The sequence below is a fragment of the Eublepharis macularius genome, chromosome 3 (genome assembly GCF_028583425.1).
Source record: "Eublepharis macularius isolate TG4126 chromosome 3, MPM_Emac_v1.0, whole genome shotgun sequence".
In the NCBI taxonomy this organism is placed as follows: Eukaryota; Metazoa; Chordata; class Lepidosauria; order Squamata; family Eublepharidae; genus Eublepharis; species Eublepharis macularius.
The window spans coordinates 64,969,671-64,986,880 of record NC_072792.1 but is presented as its reverse complement, the minus strand read 5'-3'; the positions used below and the strand labels follow the sequence as shown (position 1 = coordinate 64,986,880).

The window sequence follows — 17,210 nt, the reverse complement described above, 5'->3', positions numbered from 1 at the left end:
TGTGGTGGATAAAGCAGCGAGTCACTGGATTTTTTACTTGTAGAGTATAGACAAATGAATTTAAAGAAATTTCACCAATCAGCTACTAGAGATTCTTAAAGTAAGAGATGCTGGAGACAGACTACCCCAAGCCACCAAATTATTTGGAGGAAGGGAAGAAAAGGTGGCTCTTAAGGATTCAACAGTCAGCCTGTTCCTCCCCAAAGAGCAATCTGTTTGTGCTGAAGAATTCAGTCTGTGTGTGGAGCTGTAGTAATAACAGCTTTCTTAAATTAAAAAAAACCCACTAAGTCCTAGCATGGACTAGGGCAGTCAAACATTGGCTCAGGTTAAAGGAACAGACTTGTCACATATAGTACAATTGCAGGCTGTAAAACACAGATATCTGAAGAAATAAGCTGAAGTTACAAAAGCTAATATAGATTAAGAAGTCTTATAGAGTAGTCATATAGAGTAGGGTAGTCTTACTATACCCAGAGACTATCTGTCATTGGAGATAGAGCATTTCAAGCAGAATGGCATTTGAACCTGAATTTTCCAGATCCCAGCCCAATGCTCCAACCATTATACTGAGACGGGCTGAAGTGAAATAAAAATTCTCTCCCAGCAGTAGCAGTTGTAATGCTGAGGAGTCTGTTTTATGTTTGTTCCAGGATACTAGAATCTGGAGTAGTTCCAGCCCAGATTTTACACATGTCTCAGTAAGCTGGCAGAAGAACTGCTAGGGAAGGACTCTGTTGGGCTTTGTGTTCTTTTCTTTCTTTATGCTGAATAAAGTTACTCATGTTGGCTAAAAGAGACCCTCTGCATTTTCCTGAATCACTGCAGAATCTTACAGCTACGAGACTGAGAATTCTGGGGAGTGTCAGTGCCATTCTCTGGTAGGAAGAATGGAGTGTGGGCATACCTAACACCAACAGGAAAAACTTATTTCAAAAGGATTGGCCCTTAAGAGGTGCAGGTTTATCATCGCTATTAAAAACAGAAGCAGCCAAGAAGCCCCAATCATTACATTAATGGTCTGAAGATTACCATTGGAACTGAAGCCAGCATGTCACTCTGTTAGTGCTTAGAATTAGGCTTCAGCAAGAGGACTTGGAGCCAAGATCAAGAATCAGTTTTGACCTTGGAGCTGAGTGATTAACGCCTTTCACAAGGAGCCACCTGGAATTGCAAGGTCCTACTAATCCATGTCACCTCAGATCAGAAGACAGCCTGGGAGAAGGAAGGATTCCTTGAATCAGGAAGGCATATAGCCAAAACTTTTGAGAAAGAAATTTCTCAGCTCAAGCCACACTTCCAGGTATCTCTCCCCTTGGAGCTGGCACAGCCAAGGAGAGGGAGGATGCCTTTATTCAGAGTAGCATGCAGTCAAAGTCTTTTTTTGGGGGGGGGGAATGTCTGAGCTCCACACCCAGGGCTCCTGGTTTCTTACCTCAGAACTGAGGGGGGCTGGGTGGGGATTTTAATCAAACCGGTGCATACAGCCTTTGCAAAAGAGTTCTATCAGGCCACACCTCCAAACTTCTTCCCTTTGGAACAAAGAGGGTGAAGGAAAGCGCTGGTACATTCAGCCAGGCTGGTATAAGTCAAAGCCTTTGTAAAACCAGCCATTTGTGAATCGAAAGCTCTATTTTATCATGCCTTCAGGGTAAACTGGTGACAGAAAGAACAGACAGTTCTGTTGTGTGCTCCTCCAGGCAGAAAAGGCACAGAGAATGGGTATTTTATCTCTGCCATTTTAAAGCCTCAGATGGCACAATCCTGAAGAGGTCCCTAATGAGCCATAATGACAAAGTGGAAAACCAGAAACTTTTCTTCTTTAAATGTAGTTTATTCCTCACTAGAATAACTGGTGATGCCAAAACAAAACAAAACAACCCAACCCTTTAAGAGAAACAAGTCTTCTTAAGTTTCAAGAATGAAGAGAAAAATGTGTATGCCATTAAAGGTATTTGAATTGAAAAAACTGAAGAGAAAAATGGAGAACAGCAATAAAGATCCTCTTTTTGCATTAGCATTAGCAAAAAGAGTTCAGTTCTCTAGTAGTGCTCTCTTCCTGGCCACCTGATAATTTTTGGTAGGAAAGCATCAAAGGGTGGAGGAGCACTCCTACTAAAAAGCTCTGGAAATCCAATGTGGGAGTGCACAGAAGCCGTGATGATGAACCACAATGAAGCGGTTAATCCTTACCATATGTACAAAATTATGTAACCTTTTAACAATGGTGTTGTAAAACTTGCACCAATGCACATCATTTAACCAGGCAGTGTGTGTCAGATTTGATTTACACAGAACTTTAAGGGAGGTAACGTTCTATTTTAAGACGACTGCTTCATACATTCTGGTTTGTAAGAGAAACAATATAATCCCAAAACATGAAGGTATATAGTCTTTGCCATTCAATTAGCCCATGTCCCCATCATACTTTCAATTTACTGAATATATTTACAAAACCTTTTCCAAAGCAGCACAATGTCTTGACGTTCACACAAAAGGTGCCTTGAGGAAGATACAAAAATCAGTTATTTTTTATTTAAACTCTGTACTTACGGGACTTCTCAGTTAGATAATGTTATCTTTGTCTCTTTACCCATACACTGCAGGTATTCGCTTTCTCAGAAAACTGTAGAAACATTAACAAATATACCTCAAAGGGGTTTCCTGTCACTGGCTTCCATTCTAAACAGATATTCAAAAGAATCAAATAATTTAGACCCTACAGATCTCATATGTACAGTCAGAAGAACCTCTTCCACCAAGTGACTTTGTGCTTTTCTTACTTTAGTTCTGTAGCAGAATTTGATAATGAATCTAAATGTATTTGACAGTATGCTCTTTTTTCTCTAAAATCAATGTAGATTATTCCTTGTGTGTAGGAAGATTATGCAGGTCATGATACACAAGAAAGAAAATTAACTATCACTCAGAACATTGAAACACAATACTCAGTTTATTTCCCTTGGCCAAGCAAGGTAGTTTTATCAGTAGGTAAGTACTTAAGCAACAAGCAAGAAGCGAATATATGCTTTTCCTCAACGTTGCAAATTCCAAAGATACAACTGGGGGGGGGGAATCTGAAAGTTATTTTTCACTATACAAAAAGAGTCTAAAAATTGCAATGACACATAAAAGAGAATAAGAAATAAGCCACTGCCTATGGATGCCAAAGGCAAGAAGTTAGCACCAGAGTCTCTCTCTTGCAAAGCAACAATGGAACTATTTATAGAATTATGTACAGGAAGAGGAGGAATCCATATGATGGTCCCTCCAGTGAACCAACTGACAAATTAATGTTTTAAAAGGGAAAGTCAGAGAGGCAGGCAGGCAGGCAAAGGTAGTGACTAATATCACATTGTGAAAAGGATAATATATAATTATATATCAATCCCATATTGCTATCTTCATAAGAATTGTATGTCTTAACTCAAAGCAATGTGTACACACATACTGAAATTATATTTGGAGTCCACATACACAATCAGAATCACTAAAACAATCATTTGTTTTAAAAAAAATGGAAAAAGCTTACTGACAGAAATTAAAATAAGCACTTATTTTAGCTTGGCCATACTTAAAGATCAGTAAAAGAATTCCCAAACAAAGTGAGCATCAGTTCAGAGAGACACAGCAGCATCTGGTAATGGCAAGAATCTTCTGAGATGATAAAAAACCAAACTAGAACTGGGATATGAACATTTGAAAGAATGCCATTCACGTAGGTGAGTGGAGGAGGCTAGGATGCATCAATAAACACTGATCACTAGGGGAGAAAGCCCCACTGAGGACTGGTCTGCTGCTTGTGAAATATTTAATTAGAGAAGCAATTAATGCAGGAAAGTGCACAGCAAACAGATTTTTTTTATTGGAATGAGAGGAATTGAATGCAAAACCTTTGCCCACTCTCAAGTCACAAGGCAAGAGTTACTAGAGAAAGGTTTTTCACTTTTCTGTAACGTTTAAATTTATCTCATTTCTGAAAGAAAAGATTATGGCAGCTGGGTCCAGAAGTGAAGTGCAGAGTAAATTAATTCCTAAGAACTTAAAACAGCCTCTAGGATTTCCATCTATCCAATGGGTACATAAGACAACAGCACTTATGTATAGAACACTTCATTAGCATTTGCTATCATGTCCTCCTTATTTTCTATGGGAGAGTTTAATCGGACTTCTTATTGATACAGTGTTATCAGATGGTATGGTTAATAATATGTTCCATATGATCTGAGATACGAAACAAAGTCCCTTTAAAGATATAGTTGGTAGTATGCAAAACGGAAATACATTACATTCCCTGTAATGTAAGAGGTATGCAACTGTGAAGTAATTAAGTAAAAGACAGCATAATGCTTATTGGGGTGGACAGAGAAATATGGTGAAAACAGTACTGGAGCAGCAAAGACATGGACACAAAAAAATATGAGCGTTGTATAAATGAGGGGGGGAAGGAAGATGTGCAGCAAATTTTGCGGATAAATTAAAGTACAGACCATTGAGTCTCTGGCAGACAGTACCTAGTGTGGCCTAGCAGTTCTGCCTCACAGTATAGATTCGGCATATGTCAAATACACGGGACCTCAATTTCAAACCAATTTCAAACAAGTCAGCTAAAACGAATGAAATATTCCCCTTCTCTCTCCTAGCTATCCCCTCTACACACACACTAGTAAAGCAGTTAATGCAATGGTGACAATGTTTCTCTCCTCATCAGGGCATTAAAAAACAACAGCCACACAAATATAACATTCCTCAAAATGTTTGGAGGTAACTATGACAAATGGCTAAGCTTTACTTGTACAAATGGTTTTGATAATTTTTTGAAAGACGTTCCTTATGACATACTTTAACATATCATCAAATGTACAAGAATGAAAATGTCACTACATCTCACCAATCTGAATGCAATACTAGTGTGCAGAAAGTTATGTTCTCTGCCTGATATGGCTGTATTAAAAGAAAGTCTCTAAATTCAACAGCGCTGAATATTGCTTATTTTGGAGGTTTGCAATTATCTGTATGGCATCTGAAGAGAACAGAAACCATCCATGTATTTCTAAAAAACAAATCCAAAAATTGCTTTCATGCATAACTGCAGGAGAAGATTCCTCAATGTACAAAACCTGAAGCGCAGAATCTAATGTCTACAGAATTTTTAAAAAATGACTGTATGATAAGAACAACCGGAGAAGATTAAATATGATCCCAGAAATGTAAATACATCCAACACAGAAACAAACTTCCGACATTATTGCTATAATGACATTTTCTTGCCTTTTCAATGGCTCCCCCTAGAGATCAGAGGTGCTGCATACATGGAATGCGATCCAAATTACCCTAAGTTTATGTCATTTGGGCCTTTCGGGCTGAAGGCTGTCAGTCAGACACTTGAGCTGCTCTTCCCCAAGTTTGATTTTGTCCTCTAGCTCTCGCTGCTCAATAATGAGGGCGGATTTCATTTTGACAAAGTGCTCATAATCTGCAAGGCTTTCGTCACTCAGGTAGTTGGCCAGAATGTCAAAGACGATGCGTTCCCTTCGGTCCAGGTTTTCCTTCAGCTCCTTTGCATCTTCATGCTGTTGCGTGAGTAGCTTCTGCTTCTCCACCAGAACTCTCTTGAAAGGAAGAAACAAAAACCATTTGTTTTGACAGGGAAGACTACCACTTAGGAGACTATTCTAATCTTTATGTGGACATGCATTCAGCAATGTGTTTGATTACTGAAAAACTACTGAAGATTACAAACTTTAAATCCAATTGAGAATTCTTTAGCTGAGCAGACTTCCGGTTCGGGGTAATGGAGAGACTGATGTGATTCGGAGCTCCGGATCATCCAAGGTGCTCTTTTTTGGGCTGGTGGGGCTTTCAGATCACCCACAGACCCCGGATTTTAGTCAGAAATCCGGCAAGAACGCTTTTAGCCCTGAGAGTGAAGGGTCTTGGCGGGTGGGAGGTTCTGAATTAAGGGCTTCTCCCCCAAGCCTTGAGATCCTCCTCGGAGAAGGGCGGCCAAAATCTCTGCAGCAGCTTTGGGAGTCATTAAATTGACATAGGCTCTTTGTTCCCTGAGCCTCGGGAACGGATTTGAACAGATTTGGACGTTTGAAGCAGTGAGTACATCCCAAGAAGTCTGTATTAAGTTAAGATTACTATCTCCCCCAACGGACCGTTTTACTGAATAAAGACTTAAATTTTAAAAGAATTAAAGACAGAGTTACCAAGCTGAAAAAGCATATTAAAAGACTGAGCAATTTAATTTGAGTTTTGAGAACGAGAAAAAGTTAAAAAGAGCTAAGAAGAATATTGTTTTGCATACCTGTGGTTGGGGAGATAGCGACGCGGTGGGCGGATCGTGGGAACTGGAAGGCGTGCCGCGAGACAGGAAGTGGAGAACAATAGACGGAGAGGAGATAGAGAGAAAGAGCGGCGAGGGAGGTCAGGAAGAGGAGGACCCAGAAGAAAAACAAAGCTGGAAGAGGAAGTGAAGTACCCACCATTGAAACTAAGGGAAAGGAAACGGAAGTAGAGGATTCACCATTGAAAGTAAGGGAAGATCATCGGTGTGACTGTATTACCACAGAGAAAGATCGCCCGACATTTTGAACCATATAAAAACATCGCCCGACATTTTAAGGGTAAGGGAAGCCTCAATTGCCATTTTAACTGAGGGCAAACGTCAAAATTTTTTGATATATAAAAATAGAGATTTGAATTAAAAAGAAGACGGAGCTAAGAAAGAGAGCTGATTCGTGGGGACCTAAGGCAAGTCCGATGGCCTCCAAAAAAGAAAAGGACTGGCAGGCTGCCATTGAAAATTTGGATAAGAAAATAACAGATGGACATAAAGAGATTCGGGAGATGATACAAAAATTACAGCAAAATTTAATGACGGAAATGAAAAAAGCAATCAAATCGGAAATTATGGAAGTTAAAAAGGAGATGGAGGCAATAAAAACAGATTTACAGAATACCCAACAAAAGGTGCAAGAAATGCAGCAGTTGGTGCAGGATGGGGAGAAAAAAACAGAGGCTATACAGAATGAGACTATGGGTATGGGCGAAAGAATAGTGATGATGGAATGCAAAGCAATGGACAGACAGATTCGCATGAGGGCAGTTCCGGAAAAAATGGATGGATCTGCCCTTAAACAAGTAGCTGAAATATTGGCAAAATTTTGGGGGCAAACAGAGGAGGAAATGATGACCCATTTGGATATCGCGTATAGAGTCAATTCAAAATATGCGGAACAAAAGAACTTACCAAGAGATATTATTGTCCAATTGACCACAAGGAGAATGAAGGAGGAAATTATTAGAAGACATTTTGAAACTCCACTGGAGGTATCTGGGACACGGATTCGAATTATGAAAGAAGTACCACGTAAAGTACTCCAGGATCGGAAAAAGTACAGAGACTTAACACAAAAGCTAAGGGCAGTGGAAATTAGATATAGATGGGAGCTACCGCAAGGAGTGACTTTTGAATTTCAATCAGGGAGACAAGTGATCAAATCGAAATATGCAATGGATGTCTTTCTGATGGAAAATGGAAAAGACTTTCCTAGCTCATCCAGATTACAACTATGGAGTACAAATTAATTTCATGGAATGTTAATGGACTTAACGTAATGGCTCTAAACGTAAAGCTGTGTTACATTGGTTAGCTAAACAAAGAAGTAATTTGATTTGTCTACAAGAAACTCATATTAGGGATCAAGATGTTAAATATCTGATTAACAAAAAGTTAGGAAAACAATTTGTTTCGGCAACAAAGCAAAAAAAGAGGGGAATTGTTATATATATAAAAGAAGAAGTACAACCTAAATTAATTGTGTCTGATAAAAGTGGAAGATACCTGGCTGTGGAATGTTTATGTAATGCAAAGAAAACTATGGTACTTGGACTATATGCGGCAAATGGCTCCAAAGATATATTTTTCAAGGATTTACGAGAACAAATGGAGCAGTGGACTTATGACCAGGTAATTATAGCTGGAGACTTTAATGGAGTGGTAGATTTGCAATTGGATAAAAGTCTATCAACAAGTAAAGTAAGGACGGGGAAATTACCGAAGTCTTTTTTTGAAATTCAGGAACAAGAAAATTTAGAAGATGTTTGGAGAAAATATAATCCTAAATTGAAGCAGTATACTTTTTTTTCATCTAGTCACCAATCTTTTTCGAGAATAGGTATGATCTGGGCGTCTAAAGAACTGGTAGTGTTTACAAAAGAGACTGATATATTACCAAAAGTTAGCTCAGATCATAATCCAGTGATGTGGAGATTTGGAATGAAACACAAGAAATGGAGATGGAGAATTAATGAGGATCTTTTGAGTGACCCAGAATATGTTGAGGTGTTGAGAAGAGAAACGAAGTTTTTTATTCAGTCTAACGTGGATAAAGAGGTGCCAACGCACATGGTCTGGGACACATATAAAGCCGTAATTAGAGGTGTTTTGATGGACTTAAATGGCAGAGAGAGGAGGAAAAAAGCAGCAAAATTAAAAGAGATACAGGAAAAAATTATTCAAGTTGAACAGCAATTGAAAAAGAGACCAGGTAAAAAGAAATTGCTGTATGAAATAAAGTTACTGCAAGATCAGATTAGAGCCATGGAAAATAAAGAACTAGAGTGGGAGCTGAAGAAAATGAAGCAAAGATCATTTGAAGGAGCTAATAAACCAGGGAGATATTTGGCGTGGCAATTAAAGAAAGAGAGAGAGAAAGGAGTAATAAGTAAGATTACAGAAGAGGGAAAGGAATTATATGATCAAGGATTGATTGAGAGAGCATTCTACAAATATTATGCCAAGTTATATCAGAAAAAAATAGTGGATCATGAAAAGATAAAGAGACTACTTTGACAGGATTGACTTACCAAAGGTACCGGAGAAGTTGAAAGAGAAGCTTAGTGCTGAGATACCAATAATGGAAGTGTTACAAGCAATACAAGCTACTACAGTTGGTAAAGCTCCGGGACCAGATGGAATTACTGCAAAATTTTACAAAGTGATGGCAGAGGACTTGAAACAACTGATGCAAAAAATGATGAATGGAATATTGGAAGGGGTCGAGATGCCAGATACATGGAATGAGGCTAATATTACATTGATACCGAAGGAGACATTAGACTTAAGTAATGTTAAGAATTATAGACCAATATCTCTAACTAATAATGACTATAAAATATTTGCAAAGATACTAGCGGAAAGACTTAAGACTTGGCTAGTGGAATTTATTGATGAAGATCAAGCCGGCTTTTTACTGGAAAGACAAATAAAAGATAACTTACGAGTGTTGTTGAATGCTATTGAGTACTATGATAAAAATCCAGGGAAGCAGGTTGGTTTCTTCTTTGTGGATGCGGAGAAAGCGTTTGACAATTTGAACTGGGATTTTATGTTTGCAACAATGGAGAAGATGCAGTTGGGAGAGAAATTTATACAAGCAATAAAGGCAATATATAAAAACCAATCTTCAAATATAATTGTTAACTCGGATGTAACCAAAAAGTTGGAAATAAGAAAAGGAACAAGACAAGGGTGTCCGCTTTCCCCACTTCTGTTTGTAATGGTACTGGAGATTTTACTTAGGCAAATAAGAGAAGACAATTCAATAAGAGGATTGAGGACTAAAGGATTTGAATACAAAGTAAGAGCTTTTGCTGATGACATAATGGTGATAGTGGAAGATCCAATAGAGGGCATGCCAAAATTGATGAAGAAAATGAAGGATTTTGGAGACGTAGCGGGTTTTGTAATTAATAAGGTGAAGTCCAAAATATTGTGCAAAAATATGACTAAACAACAACAAAAGGAGTTGATGGACAAGGTGGAATGTGAAGTAGTGAACAAGGTTAAGTATTTGGGAGTGGAAGTGACAGTGAAGAATATTGACTTATATAAGAATAACTATGACAAGTTATGGCAACAAATAGATAAAGATATGATTAGATGGAATAAAATGAACTTGTCATGGTTAGGTCGTATTGCAGTAATTAAGATTAATGTTCTTCCAAGAATGATGTTTCTACTACAGACAATACCTATTGTTAAAGACAGTAAACAATTTGAGAAGTGGCAGAGAACGATGTTAAACTTTGTTTGGGCTGGAAAGAAACCCAGAGTTAAAATGAAAGTACTCTACGATGCGAAAGATAGAGGAGGACTACAATTACCAAATTTTAAATTATACCATGAAGCGATATGTCTGGACTGGATAAAGGAATGGATGACATTGAAGAATTTGAAGTTGTTAGCACTGGAAGGATATAATAAACTCTTTGGATGGCATGCATATCTATGGTATGACAAAGTAAAAGCAGACTCTTTGTTTTTACATCATTATGTAAGAAGAAGCTTGTTTGCTGTATGGACTAAATATAAGAAATATATAGAAGAGACTATACCAATGTGGATTATCCCTGCGGAAGTAGTAAATCCAAGAACAGAATATGCAGGGGAAGACTGGTTGACATATAAAGAAATTCTTGAGATACAACAGAATAACTATATGCTTAAAGGTAATGAAGAATTGCCATTCCAATATGGATGGTTTCAATATATGCAGATAAAAGACCTATATGAGAAAGACAAAAGGAAAAATGGTTTTAGACTACAAAACTCTGAGATTGAGAATTGTTTGCTTCAGGGGGGGAAGAAAATAATTTCTAAAATATATAAGATATTACTGAAATGGTTTACACAGGAGGAAGTTGTTAAAGTTCAGATGGTCAAATGGGCAATAAACTGTAATAAGGAAATTTCAATGGAAGCTTGGGAAAAGGTATGGAAAAATGTAGTTAAGATTTCAGCATGTACCACTGTGCGTGAAAATGTATACAAAATGTTGTATAGATGGTATTTAACACCGAAGAAGTTGGCCAATGGTAATAGCCAGATGTCTGATAAATGTTGGAAATGTAAACCGCATGAAGGTTCATTCTATCATATGTGGTGGACTTGTGATAAGGCTAAGCAGTTCTGGGGGGATATAGTTAAAGTTATGTCAGATATTTTACAAAGGAATATAAATAAAACCCCGGAATTGCTGTTATTATGTATGAACTTAGAAGATTTTGATAAAATGGACAGAGTTATGGTGTTTTATATGATTACGGCGGCCAGAATGTGTTATGCACAGATGTGGAAGACTCAGGAGATACCATCTATGGAAGACTGGATTCTGAAAGTCTTGAATATGGCAGAAATGGACAAATTAACAAGGAAATTGAAAGAACAAGAAGAATTGGACTATACATTAAGCTGGGAAAAATTTAAGAAATATGTGGAGAAAAAGTGGGACATGAAGGGGAAACTGTGGTCTTTGGAGAAGTAGGGGAGATAGAAACTTACTTAAGGTTAAAAAGGGGTATATTTTACTGTATTTTATTGGATTAGTATAGTATATTTACAGGGGAGTATAATTATGAGTAATAAGGTTATAGGGAGTATATGTGAAATATAGATAATATAGTTAATTGGTATGTAAGGAATAGTATGTTACATATATATATGTAGGGTTTTTTTAGTTAGTATATGTACCTATTATTACATATAATTTTTATATTTTTAACTAAGATAAGCAATATAGTTAGTGTAGATTGTTAAGATAATTAAAGAGATTTGATAGGTATAATATAGATATATATTATATTATTATTATAGACTTTAAGAATTTATATGATATACTTTTTAGATTAAGTTGGGTATGGAAAACTGCGGGGAGTCACCAGAAAAGGGGGAGGGGGAAGGATGGGGAAAATGCAGTGGGGTGAATAATGATAATGATTTCTATATGTATCTTTGTAAACCCATCCAATAAAAAATTCTTTAAAAAAAAAAGAGAGAATTCTTTAGTTGAGCATGATCTCACTCATCTACAGTTTGGTTCAAGAGAAAGCGTATTTATTATATTAACTGAGCAAAGTAATCTGTAAAGAAGGTTTTCTTTTGTGATTTCAGCTATGAATATTGATATGATTACAGGTTCAAATGTGTGAAGAAGATCCAGCCAAAGTAGGATCCCATTGGAAACCAAAGCAGTTTACATCATTCTGCTGTCCTCCACTTTATCCTCACAAGCCTGTGAGGTAGGTTAAACTGAGAGTGTGTGGCGAGCCCAAAGTTACCCAGTGAGCTTCCATGTCAGAGTAAGGATTTGCATCTGGGTCTCCTTGATCCTATTTTGTAACTGTAACCACTACATTACACTGGCTTTCATAGGGTGGCTGCTGTTGAACAGACTGGCCTGCGTAAGTCATGCAAGTTGCCTTGTGGTTGCTGCTGGGCCTGACCCTGATGAGTCTCCCCTCAAAAGACAAAATAACCCTGGAAAGAGCCTGAGCCCTATTCCTGCCTTTAACTAACAGAAGCCAAGGCTGGAGGGCTGATGTGGTTACCTAGCAATGGCCAATGAGGGTATTCATTTCTTAAAACTATAGGAGCGGCTTATACCACTTTGGTGGAGTCTTAACTCCCATTTTTTAAAGATTTCAGATTTTTTGCAACCCTGGGGCTTTTCGAAAGCTTGTAGGAAGATCTGTCTTGTCTGTCCATGGCCCCAATCTGTGAATTTAAGTATCTACAGATGAAGCCACATTGAGAATTAGATATATTGACAGAAGTGAACTGTTTCTAGTAATCCATGCACAGATTTATGCCAGTGCACTAAAACAAATAATCATACAGGGTGCTTCTGTGTATTTTTATTATTTATTGTGAGACTTTGTGTGTGCACTTCCTAATAAAGGCTCTGCAACAACCAATGGTTTGATCTGTGGAAACAATTATGGATTACTGATCAATGTGTCAATTATCAGTAAAGTTGTATCTCTTCAGTTACGCCCTTTGTTGATCTCTTGCTCTGAATTTTGACATCATTTGGCTCTTTAATTGTAAAAGGTTGCTGGCCCCTGATCTAGCTTTTCTTTAGGCTAATTCTCAGAACGTTCTCTTTATTGTTCCTGAAAACTTTTGATCAACTATATTGTTGGGGAAATAAAGGGTAAAAACCAGATGGTGGCTTTTCAAAACAGAACTAACACAGCATGCTGCCTTACTTGTTCTTCAGGAGAAGCATTTTCATCCAAATTGTTTAAGGCATTTTCCACCCGGGCCAGACGACCAGAAAGTGACAGCAGGAGGTTGACCACTTTGTCTAAGTCTCCGATGAACATCCGGAACTTGTCAAACTCATTTGGTTTGCAGACCTCTTTCACAATAGCTTCCACTTCATCTCCAAGCAGATTGTTCGCCTGAATGTCTTCCAAGAGAGTCTCCCGAGCTTCTCGCAGCACCTGCAGTTTTCGACTTATGCTATCTATAAGCTCTTGCTAATTTTTTTTAAAAGGGAGGAAGGGAGGACAAATTATTACAAATGATACAACCACAACATAATAACACCTCTCCCTGCACATATTTTCAAAATATTCTACAATTTAGATAGGGAAGGGGATAAGCACTCTGTCACAACTACGGATGTGCATACGGGAGTGTTTCCCAGGGAACTGTCCATGGCTTGCCACATTCAATTCCAAAGTGCCATCCTAAGCAGAGTTTCACCCTACTAAGCTAACTGACTTCAATTGAGCTAGAAGCAGGGCTTTTTTTCAGCAGGAACGCAGTGGAACCGAGTTCCAGAACCTCTTGAAAATAGTCACGAGTTTGACATGTGACCATTTTCTCCGAGTGCAACCCACTGAGTTCCACCACCTCTTTTCCCAGAAAAAAATCTTTGGCTAGAAGGATGTAGTACTGCTGAAGATGGCACCGTAAGAGTGTCATGGCTGTAAGAAGGAACAGAGAGACGAGGAAAGGCTGGGCAGAGCCCAACTGATAGGGTTTTTCAATGCAGGTCTGTCATTTTTATTTGTAACTCTACTTAATATCATTTGCAAATATAGATAAAACAATCACAAATTTTATTCACGGAGAGAACTAATCATGACTGCTTACAATTCCATTCTGTTCCATTTGTATATGGTGAGTGAAGACTTCTCAGTAAGGAGCAAATTATGGTTTGTTACGTTATTTCCAAATCAGATAAAATGACACTTTAATCCTGGTTAAGAATCCTCATTTGTAAGCAAAAGGACAAGCCATAGTTCCCCGTGTTGCCCAATTCCAGTGTCACAGCAAAGCACACTTTGTTCCAAATCAGGGAATTTCAATCTTCTCGTCACACGTGAGAGAAAGAGACGACTTCCTGGCTTGGACCCAGGGACTTCTTAGGTTGCTCTTGTGATATTTAATTAAATGCAACCATAGTAACAAATCTGTTAGTTTGTTACTGGAAACAAACAAATGGATGAGGTGAAAATATGGAGGAAAGGAAAAGGAAGGATAAGAGGACTCCTCCCTCACTCCAACCCCCCTACAACTGTTTTGTAGTGTCTTCTATATTACTGATAATCATGTCACAATGTCAGAATTATTTATTTATGTTATTTACAATCCGCCTTTCTCAGTGAGGCTCAAGGCAGAGTACATAGCATTATGAACATTGTCTGGGGTGTTCTATAAACAATACAATAGAGTAGGATAGCAGAAGTTTGAAAACAAGTAGAAATCCAATACAGAGAGGAAGAACAAACAACAAAATATGCTGAAACAAGACATAATACAGGGCTGTTGAACCTTAGCCAGCCCTTGTGTATCTTGAGTGAGGGGGAGGACTTATGACACAAAACAGTGTGCAAGCTTTCAAGGTTGCAAGAAGTCTTTGTTAGGCTGCATGTTAAAAGATAAATACATCCTTATGTCAAACATTTCTTTGAAACTGAACTCAAAGGTTACAAAGAGGATACTATGTGGGAACTGCCTGTAAACCACAACCCCCACTAGGCAATAGCCTTTGCCCGCTTTCCTGGAACACTGGGTTGATGCCACATTGAGGAATGGTACTCAGAAGTGCCACAGGTAGCATGTCGAAGAGGCACATGTGGCTCCTGAGCCACTGAGTATCATTATTCTACATGTTTTGTATTTAAGGGGTCCTATGGAACAATCTCAGAACCTCTGGTTCCTATAGTGAGAAAGTTATTTATTTCTACATCCAGAGAGTTCCTATCACATATGTACACAGAACTGGAATGCTGAATAAAAGCTAAAGTTCCAGAATGCAAAGATACAACAATGTACTAGGCACAGTAAAAGTCAGAGATAAACTGAATATATTTTCTTGCCAGTAAAGACTGTGAACCATATTTCTGCTATTTGAGGATAAAATGGTCGTTGTCTGATTTATTAAAGACCAAATGAACCAGTTCTTCAGTTTCATGGCCACATTCAAAGTATAGAATAGCACAGGATGAACTTCTGAGTCTCTCTCAAGCCCCCTTTATATGAAGCTGCAGCTATGCAGAAATAGTTTTTCCTCAAGGCCGTCCTGCATAGCTGAATGATCAACCAAACGAGTGGATGTAGTAGCTCCACGCCACATGGGATTACCTTATGGGACAAAATGGCTTCCACATGGCACAACAACATCAAAAAGATCCCTCTGTTCATCATGTTATCTCTGAGCAAAACTGAGCAAAGACAGTTGACACTTGTGCCACATCTCCAGGTTACTCTTTATCAGGTTAAAAGGGTATAACAGCCAAACTGTGTTAAGAACAGGACCACAGATTTGTTTGACAAACTTAGCTTTTGGACCTATGTATCTAAATAAACGTTAGTTTACACAAATCAGTTATTCCGGGACAACAATCCCTGAAGTCACTTCTATGGCTAATTTATTATTTATGTCATTTATAGTCCTCCTTTCTCACTGAGACTCAAGGCAGATTACATAGTGTGAGATTAGTACAATCAGAAGCAAGGATAAGGGCAGGCATTTCCATAGAGTGTCAAGGACATTTCCATAAACAATGTCATAGGGTATATAAATACAAGTTTACGAAGATATAGCATTAGCAAGGATCCAGTATGGGGTTGAGGAATTGCTGAAACAGAACATAATCAATTCTAGGACTTACACTGAACAACATAAAGCACAGGTAGGATATAGGAGTACATATTTAAAGCAACAGCTAATATGTAAGGCAACATAATGGTGAAATCTATGGTTTCTAACTCATTAGTGAAACATCTGGGATCCCTTTCCTACAATACCACCCTCTTGCATTCAAAGTTTTGCATTGTTTGTGGAAAACCAGGAGGGTAAGGGCTCTCCTGACCTCCTCAGGCAGGCCGTTCCATAGGGTAGGGGCCACCACAGAGAAAGCCCTTGTACGGGCTGCTGCTGATTTCGCCCATGTGCAGGCTGGCACCTGCAAGAGACCCTGTTCGGATGAGCAAAGCTGCCGTGGAATGACATAGAGAGGGAGGCCTTCCTGTAGGTATGCTGGGCCACGACCATGAAGAGCTTTGTATGTAATAACCATACAATAATTTGGCTATGTGTTGAAATGCTGAATCACAGATGGAAGGGAACCGAGATTAAGTCAACAAATCCTGGGGGAAAAAAATCAGGATTCTGATTCATTTCTAGAATCAGTGATTGTGTGAACAGAAAGCTGGCTTGTTAGGCATTCAATAAGTATATCGTGCCTGAAACACCACAGTTGATCCCCAGGCAACAAACAGACTGAGTTTTCCGCAGCACTCAAAATGCTTAGTAAATAAACTGAGTAGTCAAAGTTTACATTTCAAAATCTTGGTTAAAAGCTGGTTAGGTAGAGATTTTCCAGATCAAAAGATAAAAGTCAGCTTCAGATGACAAACTGCTAGTTCAACAACAGACAACACTCAGAGTCCTGTCCCACCTTTACTTTGGGCCAGGAAGAATGGGGCTCTTCATCATTGTCTGGTGTTTCTTTGGCCAAATGCTGAAGCCCTACCAAGATCCCGGAAGCCTATGTGTTGCCTGCTCAAAAAGGCATTCCTTCTGGCAAGTGGAATAGGTATTTTCTGACCCTGTTCACTCCCCTGTGCTCCCCCCGTCCCTTGTCCTGGCTCTGCTTCCCCTGGGTGCACAGTTGCAGGCACTGGCAGTGTATGGCTGTACTGGGAATGTGGCACAGCCAAAGGTACAGAAAGACAAAGACCTCATTGCGTGTTTTTTGGTACCCATCAAAATCCGGCACCCTCAGTGACCACCTAAGTCATCTATAGTGTTATTCTGGCCCTGTATGCTACAAGCCTGGCTGTGGCTAACACAGCTGTCACCAACACAGCCCCTCCAGTAGATTTTTAAAAACTGCAAATG

At 38.7% G+C, this 17,210-nt stretch overlaps 1 protein-coding gene across 3 annotated transcripts in view; it reads right to left on the bottom strand.

The window, feature by feature from the left end:
• Positions 1-2,934: 2,934 nt before the first annotated feature.
• Positions 2,935-17,210, bottom strand: part of SHROOM2 (shroom family member 2) — a 168,981-nt gene continuing 154,705 nt past the window's right edge. For all 3 annotated transcript variants that reach the window (XM_054973653.1, XM_054973651.1, XM_054973652.1), the window contains 2 exons: positions 13,060-13,332; positions 2,935-5,612 (listed from right to left, as the gene is read on the bottom strand). In XM_054973653.1, the coding sequence (XP_054829628.1) occupies positions 5,346-5,612; positions 13,060-13,332 (540 nt within the window). In that variant the 3' untranslated portion in view covers positions 2,935-5,345. The remainder of the gene's footprint in view (positions 5,613-13,059; positions 13,333-17,210) is intronic.